This window comes from Myotis lucifugus, unplaced genomic scaffold (assembly GCF_000147115.1).
Source record: "Myotis lucifugus unplaced genomic scaffold, Myoluc2.0 scaffold_337, whole genome shotgun sequence".
Classification (NCBI taxonomy): domain Eukaryota; kingdom Metazoa; phylum Chordata; class Mammalia; order Chiroptera; family Vespertilionidae; genus Myotis; species Myotis lucifugus.
In genome coordinates, this window is record NW_005871385.1 from 1109208 (window position 1) to 1122349 (window position 13142).

Here is a 13142-nt window from a genome sequence, read left to right on the forward strand (position 1 = left end):
TTTTTTTTTGAGGAACAAGAATATCTTGCTTTCTGGAGGTATCATACTCCCTGACTTCAAATTATATTACAAAACTACAATAATCAAAACAGTATTATATTGGGGGGGAAAATACATACACAGACCAATGGAACAGAATTGACAGCCCCGAAATACATATATGGGCAACTAATTTTTTACAAAGGAGCCACAAACATACAACAGGGAAAGGAAAGCCTTTTCAATAAATGGTGTTGGAACAATTGCAAAGTCACATGCAAAAGAATGAAACTAAATTGTTCTCTAACCCTGTACATGAAAATTAACTCAAAATGGATTACAGACTTGATAACAAGACCTAAAGTAATAAAATACAAAGAAGAATATATAAGTACTAACCTTATGAACCTTGGTTTTGAAGGGGTTTTTGTGAACTTGACCCCAAAGGCAAGGGAAGTAAAAGCAAAAATAAATGAATGGGACTATATCAAACGAAAAAGTTTCTGCACAGCAAAAGAAACCATCAGCAAAACAAAAAGGCAACCAAATAAATGGGAGAAGATATTTGCAAATGGTACCTCCAATAAGGAGCTAATATCCAAAATCTATAAAGAACTAATACAACTCAACAAAAAACAAACAATCCAATTAAAAATGGGCAAAGGACCTAAAAATACACATACAGACAGAAGACAAACTGCCAACAAATATATAAAAAGATACTTAACTGGCTATAAGGTACATGCAAATCAAAACCATGAGATACCACCTCACACCTGTTAGAAAGATACTATCACTAAGACAAAAAATAAGTTGGAGAAATGAGAACTCTGGTACACTGCTAATAGGAATGTAAATTGGTGTAGCCACTATGGAAAACAGTATGGATATTCCTCAAAAATATTAAGAATAGAGCTACCAAAATAAAAATAACAAAAAGAAGACTAGAGCTACCATATAACCCAGCAAACCCTTTTCTGGGTATCTACCCTAAAATTTTGAAAACACTTATTCATAAGATATATGTACTACTATGTTCAGTGCAACATTATTCATAATAGACATAGAAACAACCTAAGTGTCCTTTGGCAGATGACTGGATGAAGAAGATGTGGTACATGCATAGAGTAGAATACTACTCAGCCATAAAAAATGATGAAATGTTGCAATTTTACGACAACATGGATGGATCTTGAGAGCATCATGCTAAGTGAAACAAGTCAGATGGAAAAGGACAAGAACCCCCACTCATATGTGGGATATAAAACAGAAAGAACAAACAAAACACACAAACTCATAGACACAGACAATACTATGATGGTTACCAGGGGGAAATGGGACGAGAGAAGGATAAAGATGGTAAAGGGGTGATCGAAGGAGACTACACTTTTGGTGGTGAGCACATAATGCAATATACAGATGATATATTATAAAATCATACACTTAAGACATAATGTTACCCCAATAAATTTTTTAAAAGAAAATTTGTACTGAAATATATGTATCTTATAAGTACAAAACAATAAATAATATGCAAAGTTTCAAACTGTGATCATTGAATTTCATTTGTTTATAAAACACCCAGGTTATAATTTAACATAATAAAGACATTATGACTACAAATGATGTTGCTTTGTAAAGCATAGTCTACCTACTTATATTTTCTCAACCTTTTCGACCCATCTTTACTCTTCTCAAGACAACAAAAATTCCCCAGTTCACATCAAGCATCATATACTGCATTTGTTTTTTGCTGGTTTATATGATTATATTCAAGTTCCCAAGCACATTGGCTTAGCTGCCTTGGTTTTGGCAAATCTGTATTCAATGTGACCCTGGGCAAGCCACTGCACCTCCCTGGGCCTCAGCTTCCTCAGCTGTGAGGTGGAAGTGGTGGGCTGAGAGGTACACAGAGGGGCCAGACGGAGACGATGCAAAGTAGAACAGGCCCAGTATAATGCAGAGGAGAGTAGTGGGGAGCCTAGTGAACTGGAGGGGACATGCCCAGTTTAAAGGGAGCAGCCACAACCTCATTGCTACTCAGAGTTGCCAGCTGTTCTGGTTTCTCATAAGTGGTGGGAAACTGTTTTTTTTGTGGGAATTCCCTACCTCAAAAAATCTCTTTCGTTTTTACTGGATATATATATACCTTGGAGTAAAATTGCTGGCTCAAATGGTTTAAGGACTCGTGAAATGGTTTTCCAAAGTAGCTGCATCACTTTACATTCTCATCAGCAATGCAGGAGGTCTCCAATTTCTCACATTCTTGTTTGTCTGTCTTTTTTATTACAGCCATCCTCGTGGGTACAAAGTGCTATCTCATAGTGGTTTTGATTTGCATTCCCCTGATAAGTAGTGATGTTGGGCATCTTTTCATGTGCTTACTGTCTATTTGTATATCTTCTTTGGAGAAATGTCTATTCAGATCCTTTACCTATTTCTAAAGTGCATTATTTACCTTGTCATTGTTGCATTATGAGTTCTCTAAATAATCTGATACAAGTCCCTGTGAGTCTCATTTTTGTCCCCAAACTTAATGCTCAGAATATTCTACTTACTAAGACAGGAAACTATTCTAATACACGTGGAAAACAGTGTAAATAGCAATGTGGTGTTTTTTTAAATATGCCTATTAGATTTTATCAAATTTTGACGATGTGATACTGAGGAAATTGGGTATTTCTTTTTTCTGTAATCATATTGAATTTTAACTAAAATAATTCATAAATGTACCTATTAATACTCTAGGTTTCTTTTATATTTTAATGTCGTCTTAAACAGGCTAGTAGCTTACTCCTAGTTTCCTTCCAAAAATAAAAGATAAATATTAGATTGAAAAATATTTGCAAACTGGGTTTGCTTCTGGGGAGGTGAATCTCTGGGTCACAAGAGGTCAGTAGAAAGAGGAGGATGACTTTTGACTATATTTTACACGACAAGTAGTGCCATTTAAATAATTTTAATCAGAAAAGCGCTTCTAGAATATTCTCAGTAATCCCCTTAATCTTAGGAGGGATATCGATAAGATTAATAACTAAACACTCAGACAAGAAGGGGAACATTTAGTTTTGAATCTCATCAAATAAATTATATGTTTACAAAATAACCCAAGATCCATTAGAGCAGTGGTTCTCAACCTTGGCTGCACATTAGAATCACCTGAGAATCTTTTTAAAATCCTGGGCCCAGAAGTCAGGATTTTTAAAAGATTCCCAGGTGATTCTAATGTGCAGCCAAGGTTGAGAACCACTGCATTAGAGGTTTATTTAATTATATATAAACTCAAATGCCCCCCCCTAAAAAATAGAAATAAAAACGCAAAGGCACACCACAATTACACATTTTCTGACCATCTTGTTTTTAGTTTTGAGGTTTAAGTAGATAAATAATTTATCTTTCTCATAAGGCTTAACCAGCAGGATCATTTTGTACCCACAGGAGTAGTGAATGGCATTTTAACAGCTGAAAGGCAAAAGTCAAATAAAGTCCATAACTGCATCATTGTTTTGATCCAAAAAATAACCTGGGTCATGTTTATTGCTACACAGTGCCTCTCAAAATAGCAGCCCTTGAAAACTGGTGGTTTACTTAACCCAAGAAATCTGTGAAGGTTTATAACAAACTCAGCAGCTAGATGGGGGGAGCCACATTCACCCTGCTCTTTAAAATCAATTGGAGCAGACTCTGTTTCCCATATTGTATAACATCTTAGGTTTTTGATCAGCAAGAGAACTTCTAGCCTGACTGGCATGACTCAGTGCTTGAGCTTCAACCTATGAACCTGGAGGTCACGGCACACGCCCGGGTAGTAGGCTCGATCTCCAGTGTGGGACGTGCAAGAGGCAACCAACCAATGATTCTCTTTCATATTGATGTTTCTATCTCTTCCTCTCTGAAATCAATAAAGATTTTTTTTTAAGAGAGAGAACTCTTATACTGTGTCCAGAATTTAGGAGAAAATGTATCAAGCCAAAAGTGAAGTGGTTTTAGTTCTTTGATTCCCACATTCTCAAATACCATCAACTGGAAGACTTATGGGAGATTCCTCCCTTCACTTCCTCTTAGCACTGGTCTGTATTCTTATAATTTTCTTTATAATTCAAATTAACATGATTTCTTTTTTTAAGACATATGTGCCCTGAATTGAACCGTGACTTGCTGATTCATAGGTCACCGCTCAACCACTGAGCCATGCCAGCCGGGCTGAACGTGATTTATTAAGATCACACAATTCTTTTCATAAAGAATTTTTGATATTGTAAAGGTCAGGACTTCTAACTATTTCACATATCTTCAACTACTAGATAAATACAGAAATAGAATAGGAAAGGGCAGGGGAATACAATGTCTTCAATATCTCCCATCCTACTGGGAGGCTCAGACAAGAAACTCAGAGGATGGCTGTAGATGGAGGTTCTCATGAGGTGTGAGCTCTGAGTGGAGCCCAGAAGGGGACAGGCCCTGGTAACAGCGGAGGTGAGAGTGGAAGCCAGTCTCCCACACTCCTGCTCTCAGCCCTACTTACTGCCCAGGGAAAGCCACAGCCCACTGCCAAAGTTAGTTCCCCAGCTCCTCTAACACCAACATCACACTCTTCCACCATTGTCTGCAGATATTTTGCTCCCGCAAAACCACCACATGGCAAATTTCCACAGGTTAAAAACATAACTAACTTTCATTTCAGTGGGGGAAAAATTGTGCATTTCTGAGCCCTTAACTTAATCCCCAATTTAAATACTATGAAAATGGACCGATTCCTAAACAGCAAGCACTGGTATCATGACAAAACATGGTGGTTTCCCTTCATAAATGACTCTTCGATATGACTTGGGCTTTTGTTGTTACTAAGGGTACATTTAGGCTACCCTCACAAAGCACACGCTCCCGATATTCATGTGATTCATTTATGTGTTTATGTAATTCATTGCCACTCACAGTGTAGGCCTTGGACTAGCTGCACAGTGATGGCGAACCTTTTGAGCTCAGCATGTCAGCATTTTGAAAACCCTAACTCTGGTGCCGTGTCACATATAGAAATTTTTTGATATTTGCAACCATAGTAAAACAAAGACTTTATTTTTGATACTTATTTTATATATTTAAATGCCATTTAACAAAGAAAAATCAACCAAAAAAATGAGTTCGCGTGTCACCTCTGACACAAGTGTCATAGGTTCGCCATCACTGGACTAGCAGCATGAACATCACCTGGGAGCCTGTTAGACACACAAACCCAAGGACTCCCACTGAGTCAGAAACTCTGGAGGGTGGGGCCCGGGAAAGTGGGTTTTAATCAGCCCTCCGGGGGCTTCTGATGCACACCGAAGTTTCAGAACCTTGTCTGTGGTTAAACCTTTCTTGCCAAAAAGAAGAAAGGAAAAAAATAGAAAGAAATCACCGATGCCACTATGCACAAGGTTACCTTCTATAAACTAGCAAAGCATGAGTAATACTGTGAGAGGGAAACGTAAGCATCGAGAAGCAACTATTCAAAGTCAAAGATGACAGTGGTCCTGGACAGTCACAGTAATTCTCCCTGACAAGGCCTGGGACCCACAGATGACCTCTCAGAAATGTGAAGAAATGTTTCATATACCGAAGGAGACAGGAAATTCACTATAAGTCAAACCAAATTATTTAAACTCAAGTGAGCACATCTCAGGTGTAACCATATTTCCTTCAAACGCTCAAAAAAACAAAGAAGTTGTATCCCTAAAACCTTTCCTAGCCTGCTCAGCTACAATTTGGGAGTTGTCCTTGGGTTTTGTTCTGGAGGTCACACGCTCATCATTACTCTTCTTTATTTCTCCAGTAAAGGGTTACCTTCCAGTTCAACATTTACCTCGGAGGAGGGGACCATCTACTTGACTTCTGAGCCCAATGCTCTGGAAATGCAGGACGATAACGCCTCCGTGCTCGATGTTTATTTAGTAAGTAATTTCTAGTTCCTTCCCCTTCCCTGCTGGTTTACAAATGGATACAGATCATGGTTTACACGGAACAAGTTCTGTAAGACCAGGCATGCTGGGGTGTTCAAAGAAACAGGGGCACCCTGTCACTTCTACAAATGGTGCGTCTTTTCACAAGCCATGTTTTCCCACCATTCACGTAGAACGTTACACAAAAGAATACTATCTAGGGTAAGATACTAAATCACCAGGTGTAATAAAAGGGCAGATGCCCTAATGCTGAGCAAAGTGCAGCTCCTCGGTGTTTTTCCCCAAGTAATGTCGTCTTTGACTCAACTGTATTGCCTTGTGTGTGACTCTTCATTTGAGGGAGACTGCCTTGAAACCTTGGTACCCTGAGATCCAAAACTTAGCATGTCCAGTAGTAAGTCACCCAGTAAGTCATCCAGTAGTAAGACTCCCTCCGTAGTCACCAAGCAGCTGTGTGATCTGGGCAGGGACCTCTGGCTGTGTGTCCTTATTTGCCAAAGAAGAGAAATAACGCCTGCCCTGCCCACCTCACAGTGACCGTGTGTGTGGACACCCTTTAGTGTCCCTCAGGTTGTCTCTAGAGCAGTGGTTCTCAACCTTCCTAATGCCGCGACCCTTTAATACAGTTCCTCATGTTGTGGTGACCCCCAATTTCATTGTTACAAATTGAACATAATTAAAGCATAGTGATTAATCACAAAAACAATATGTAATTATATATGTGTTTTCCGATGGTCTTAGGCGACCCCTGTGAAAGGGTCGTTTTATCCCCAAAGGGGTCGTGACCCACAGGTTGAGAACCCCTGTTCTAGAGGCATAATTGGATTGTTAGATGAGGCCTAGGATGCTACTCTAGACTGTAAACAAGGAGGGTGAGTATTCCCCCTGAAAAGTACATCTCATGCTCATTCTCCACATCCTTATACACCTGCATCAAATCTCATGGGACAGGGAAATGTTGATTTAGAATTTTCTGCTTTTTAAAGTTTTGCCAAGCCTGAGCCTGTACACACATCACTGTTCGTGTGCCAGCTCGACGTCGGGAACCGACACCGCTGTCTCGTAGTAGCACACCTCCCACCTCATTTTGTGCTTCTCCATATTCCCCAACGTGGCACTGCGTTTTCTAGGTGTACTCTGCAGGACTTCAGTCACCCAAAATGTTACTCCTCAGTCCAAAGCCCTCTAATGTCTCCCTATTTCTCCTGGAGTGAACTCCACAGTCCTCAAGGCCCTATCCAGTCTGGTCTCCCCGCCTCTCTGACCTCCGCCCCCCGCCTTTAGGGTAAGATACTAAATCACCAGGTGTAATAAAAGGGCAGATGCCCTAATGCTGAGGGCATCTGCCTCTATCCTCCTCACCGATGCTGTTCCAGCCACACTGGCCGCCTCCGTGCTCCCCCTACAGACCAAGCATGTTTTTGCTCAGGACCTCTGCACTTAACTACTGGACACCATCTCAGCTGTCCCATGCTTATTCCCTCACTTCCTTCAGGTCTCTGCCCAAACAGCTCCTTCTCAGAGAGGCTTTCCGTGAGACCCACTATATAAAATAGAAGCTTCCTCCCCAGATAAAAATATTATGGAAGAGTTTTTTTTTTTTTACAACCCCTGCACATCCTGGTTGTGGCAAACAGAATTTTTCCCCTAAGCAATGCTCCTCTTCACGCTTTTAAAAAGTAAGGTATGTGTATATTGCAAAATCTTCACAGAAGAGTTGGTTCCTCTCCATAACCAAGAAGATAAGAAATAGAGAAAAAATATATACATTACTTTTTTGGTCTCATGCTAAGTTTTGTTACATCTGAAAGTAGAAACCAAGAAAGCTGAAATGAAAGACCATGTGAAACCTCATCTTCTTGAACCACTTGTGTGGATCTTTACAAAAACCAGATTTGCACCAACCGAGGGAGTGTGATACTGCTGAGTGGGATGTAAGACCACAAGGTGGTTAAATGGCATTGCCGGTACCAGTTCCTTTTCCATTATCCCTTAGTCCTTTGGTAGAAAAGTTGCCTTATTAATCATTTTGTTCCTCCTTGGTAACCATCAGTTTCATCTATGAGAACACTGCTGCTTATCTGGTTTTATTAGGGTCTAATTTTCTTGTTTTATGTCTTTGATATTGAAAGCAAAGCATTTCAGCAAAGGATGGCGCTTGCCTCAGAAGCCATAGGGAAAAGCTGCAGGACCCATCACTGATTGTATGGAGAACAGTTGAGGGTCAAGTAGATAAAAAGGAATCATGGGGGTTGGAAACGGAAAGAGAAGGTGGTGGTGGTTAGCTGGCTGGTGTGGTCTGCTGACCAGTTTTCCCAGACCAGCTTTTGTTGTGGTTCAGAAGCACTGGAGGACAGGACAGGAAAGGGAAGGCAGAGGGGAGTCAGCGTATGGAGAGAGCAACAAGATAGTGGAAATTCTTCTCCCCAAGGTTGGAGAAAAACTGATGTAGCCTCATCTTATTTTGTAGCTAATAACAATAAGCTGTGAAACATTTTTGAGTGTTTCCTACATGCCTGACACTGTTCTAAATACTTTATATATATTAACTTATTTAATCCTCACAACAACCCCATGAGGCAGATGTGGTTACTAGCTTCTACTTTTTACAGATAAGGAAATTAAGGCTCATGGAGATGATGCAATTTGTCCTGGTTATGCAGCCAGTAAACACTAGCCCCGAGCCACACTCTTAACTGCTGCCTGGATTAGGAATTATGCTTCCTTTGCAATATGCAAAGTAGACCTAGAGAAGCTAAAAGGCGCATCCAAAATCAGACAACAAGGTAACATACACAAAACACGTAGAGGATACAGAGACAACTTGGGTTAATAAGCATTGGTTCCTTTTAAACTTCAATACAGAATGAGAATGTTCAAGAAGAATGGTGTGAGGGAAACAGTCTGGTATTGTTGGAAGAGCAGAGCGTTTTGAATAATAATAATATTAATAATAATAATAATAATAGCCAAACTAAGCATGTGCCCTCGGCCAGGCACTGTCCTGGTGCTCGTCTTACAGTAGCTCTTTCATGAAGGTGGATGTTATATGTGTCTCCATTCATGCAGATAAGGAGACCGAAGCACCTGATCAGCTCTCTGAGCTGGTAGATGGCAGAGCGGACAGTCCAATCCAGCCCTACCTACACGTGGAACCATGCAGCACCCAATCGCTGTACTTGTTACTGATGATTGACACAAGTCCCACATCCATCACGTTCAGTCATGCTTTTAAAAGTGAGAGATGCAGCCAAAAAAGGAAAGAGTGGAGGTTTTATGTTGAGAATGGTTTTTGTACAATTCCACTTACATCATTGTTTCCTTTCTATTTTTTTATGGTTCTAGTATAGTCATTCTTAAACCTTCTGATCTCAGGACCCCAAGAGTTTTTTCTGTATGTAAGTTCATAGTTAAAAATTAAACTGATAATACTCTGAACAATAAAGATAATTTTTTAAAAAATAAAATGAGAAAGTATTTAAATGTTATTAATTCATTTAAAATAATAACTCTATTAAATGTTTATGAAAATAACTATGTAATCCAGAACAAAAATTAATTTAGTGAGGAGAGTGGCATCATTTTACATTTTTACAATCCCTAATGTGTGACTTAACAGAAGCTGGCCTCTCATATGTTCCTACATTAGTCTGTTGCAGAACGGCACATCATTGTACTTCACATGTACACCCATGACAGGGAGTGAGAATGAAAAGGCAAATAACACCTCAGTATTAATAGGAAAATAGTTGGAGCTCATGGATCCCCAGAAATGGTAGCCCCTACAGTTGTTCTAGTCCTTCAAATTAGTCCCTTCACCTGTTGCAGAGCCAAATGGGAAGTGAATTAATTACAAATAGACGTCTGGATTCTGTGCCTGTCTCTGCCTCTCATTCATCATTGACCTTGAGTTAATCAATCCCTCTATGGGGGCCTCAGTTTTCTCATCTATAAAATGGATCATTAAACCATCTCTAAGACCCCTTCCAGCTCTGACCATCTGTGACTTATTCTAAATTACAAGGTGCTGCAGACTAGGCTTGTCCACAGTAGGTACAGTCATTTCTCCAAATTCCACTGTTTCATCACATATTCTACCATAAACTTTCACAATAAACTTAAATTTGATGGCAACATATCTAGAAAGTTCTGCACCATTACCTTGTAACTCTAGGGTATGTTTTCCTGCTGGAGATTTATTATTTTGTATGCTCTTCCAGATCTGAAAGGATACAGCCCAGTAACCTCCCTTCAGTATTTTTATTTGCCTCAAGACTATGAAAGAGAGAGCGGAAAGGAAAAGCATGTGAAGGGAAACAGCTCTGTCTCTCCTGCCTCTTGACATAATTTGAATTCTCTTAATCAGAGCCATCCTTACCTGAAGGGCACCTGGAGGCTTCTGTGGTGACATTGTGTTCGGTGTTGTAACCAAACGTACTCAGATTTCTCTTGTAATGTTTCTCCCCCTTTAAGATACAGCATTTCTCTCTTGGTCCTTATGACCTAATCCCCTGGTGCTACTATTTGTACTAATGGACAATACTGTTTATACCCCTTTAAAAAGATATCATTTAAACGCAAATGACTTATGCACACCAGATAACATCTGAAATTCCTTTTAAGCATCGCCCCACATATGTGTATGTAAATTAGGCCAGCTATCCTGCTTTCTCCTGTGATTTGACACAAAATTAAAAGGATAGGGTACCTTAGCTCATTATTCCACTGCCCTTATTAAAACATTTGGTTCAGGCTCCATGTCCCTAGCTATCTGCACTGCTCTGAAAAGGCCATTCACCTTCATACTCTAGACCAGCGCTTTTCAACTGTAAGCTTCAAGAATGTTTAAAACATGTAATACCTGACTATTTAGTCAGGGGCACTGACCGCTTTCCCTTAGACTGTCAAATAAAAAAATCACAACAGCCAACACAATAGCTGTCCAGTGTGAGTGAATGAAAATTATACCTATATTTGGTCAGATCAACAAAAAAATACATTTTGTTTTTTTGGTGTGCTACAGAATTTTAGTACTGGGTTTATGTATGCCATGAGATGAAGAAGGTTAAAAATCGCTGCTCTGGAGTTTCAGGCTATCTGAATCATTTGCAAATATTCAAATCAAGGGAGGTGTTTCAGAAGATTATTTTATCCCGGAACCAGAGATGTGTTTTCCATTGAAATTTTGAGTTGATGACATAGATTAGGGTATTTAAAAGAATACAATAGAGATGAACAGGCTCTACTGACTTAAAATGGGCAATCATGTGGTCTTAGTAGGAGAGCTAGAGTCCACTGTTTGAATAATCCGACATTCTACGACACTGACATGGTCGAGGTAGCTGTTATTTCAGTTACTGAGGCAGCTTCGTTGCCTGGTGTAGAATGCAATTTGGTGTTAAGGGGAAGAGGAACAACTAACCAAGTCATCGCAGCAGAAAAATGTTGTGGGTGACTAGCTGGGGATGGATAGGTAAGCGAGAGAGACAGGATCACTTTTTAAATATGGAAAACTAAAAGATGGCTGCTACTCAAGAGTGACTTTCTTGCCTCTGTTATTTAGTCCCGAGGATATGTCCTTTCTTTTTACATATTATCATCCTCTCAATAATATGTAGTTTCATTCAGGTATGTGTCTCTGCACAATGGCTATTTGAAGTGCAAAGATAGCTATGGGCAAAGGAGAAGAAAGAGCTAAGCCACTTTTTAGGCATGCTGGAGTTGGAGATGGCGCTCTGATGTGCCGCTGCTGGATGGCCTGATTACTGAACGTGTCCTTAGGGTGGTTAATAACACTCTTTGATCATGGGACAGGGTGGCAGAGAAGTGAAAATGATTGAATGAACAGCTTATGTTATGTATGAGAAAAAGAAGGAAAGCATTTTAAATTAGGTCAGGGTGTCTTAGAAAATTCAGCGGAACTTTCTGACAAGAGAACTGGCACTTCTGGATTGGACCCGGTTGGTGTTGCGTGAATGGCATATACGTGAAGTATCAAGTGTCTTTCATCCCTCCTTGTCTGACCGGTGTTGGCTGCTGCAAGGCGTGTTCATTTGAAACAGTGGCAATTCTATTGCTTCTCGGCAGAGAACAAGATTCCCCACTGACCCAGAACAAAAACGCTGCTGAGTTTTCGGTAGATTTTAGTGAGAGCAAAGTAGGAAGAGGAAAGCACTGCCTTTGGATTGGAGGGCATTTAACCAAAACGCCACTTCCTTCCACTATCTGACCACTTGTTAAGAAATGAGATTTCAGAAAGGCCAAAATAGGGCCCCCCCTTTTTTAATCTCTAGAAATGCTTGGTCCCCTTAAGTAGTTGGAAGTCCTGGAAAGAAAAACAAAGAAAAGAATCCCACGGCTTGAGCCCCATGGCACCTAGAAGTGTTTCCTGTACTGAAAGGAGAGATACAAGCTTCAAAATAATGAGGCAACCCGTCGGGCTGGATTAGGAGGTTACCAGGAGGATTTTACTTTAAACAAACAGTATTAAACTACTGTTTAAGGATTAGCTTAGGGAACTGGAGTTGGAGTTTAAAGACACACTGGCTGTTCGGTTACAGAGACCCACAATTAGCAATGGAATGACAGCCTGCGAGGCTGCGGCAGTTGTTCTGTCCTCGCTTTACAGTGAGTCGTGGCCTCACAGGCCAGCTTGGTTTCCTCCTCCTTCAGCTTGCCTGGGTCTCCTGTCACATCCAGGCCCCCCACGGGGAGCCCCATCATTTCTGTTCCTTGTCCCCCAGCACTGCCCCTCTCCCCTTGCCTGCTGCCTCCAAACTCTCCCTATGGCTTCTCAGTCTGGTTTCTACTTTCCTCCCCTCTCTTGTCATAGAAAGGCAGTGTTTGCTAGTCTCCTGAGCCTTTCCAGCTCTTGGAAAAGAGTGTTTGAAGAACAACAGTCTTTAATGGCATGAACTTGGGGTTTACCAGACCCTGAGCAGGAAACAAAGAGCAAACGCAGAAGGAACCAGATTAGGAACAAGTGTGAATTTTAGAAAGAGCAAGTTTAAGTCATACCCACGACCTAGTGAATAGGGCTGTCGTCATTCGTCCCCTGCACTCTCCTGGATCTGTGGAGGACTGGGAAATGTGCTAGCTGGGAGAGTGCATAAAACACTGACCACTCAATAAGAAATAAGGCCTCCCCGAGTGTGATGAACAGAATGAGGACTCCGGAGTGGGGCTGAGGGTTTGGCCTTTGGTTTGTCTGTGCCTTGTTACTTT

General features: G+C 40.5%; 1 protein-coding gene and 1 long non-coding RNA gene across 6 annotated transcripts in view; one reads left to right on the forward strand and one right to left on the reverse strand.

Moving 5' to 3' along the window:
• Nucleotides 1–13142, forward strand: part of PIP5K1B (phosphatidylinositol-4-phosphate 5-kinase type 1 beta) — a 201609-nt gene that overhangs the window by 181493 nt on the left and 6974 nt on the right. For 4 of the 5 annotated variants that reach the window (XM_023764577.1, XM_023764578.1, XM_014466422.2 and 1 more), the window contains 2 exons: nt 5792–5909; nt 8988–9289. In XM_023764577.1, coding sequence (XP_023620345.1) covers nt 5792–5909; nt 8988–9029 — 160 coding nt within the window. In that variant the 3' untranslated portion in view covers nt 9030–9289. Of the gene's footprint in view, nt 1–5791; nt 5910–8987; nt 9290–13142 lie in introns of those variants that run through there. The other variant, XM_023764576.1, reaches the window with a different exon arrangement.
• LOC111828356 overlaps nt 1–13142 on the reverse strand; it is a 74987-nt gene that overhangs the window by 33217 nt on the left and 28628 nt on the right. The window lies entirely within an intron of this gene.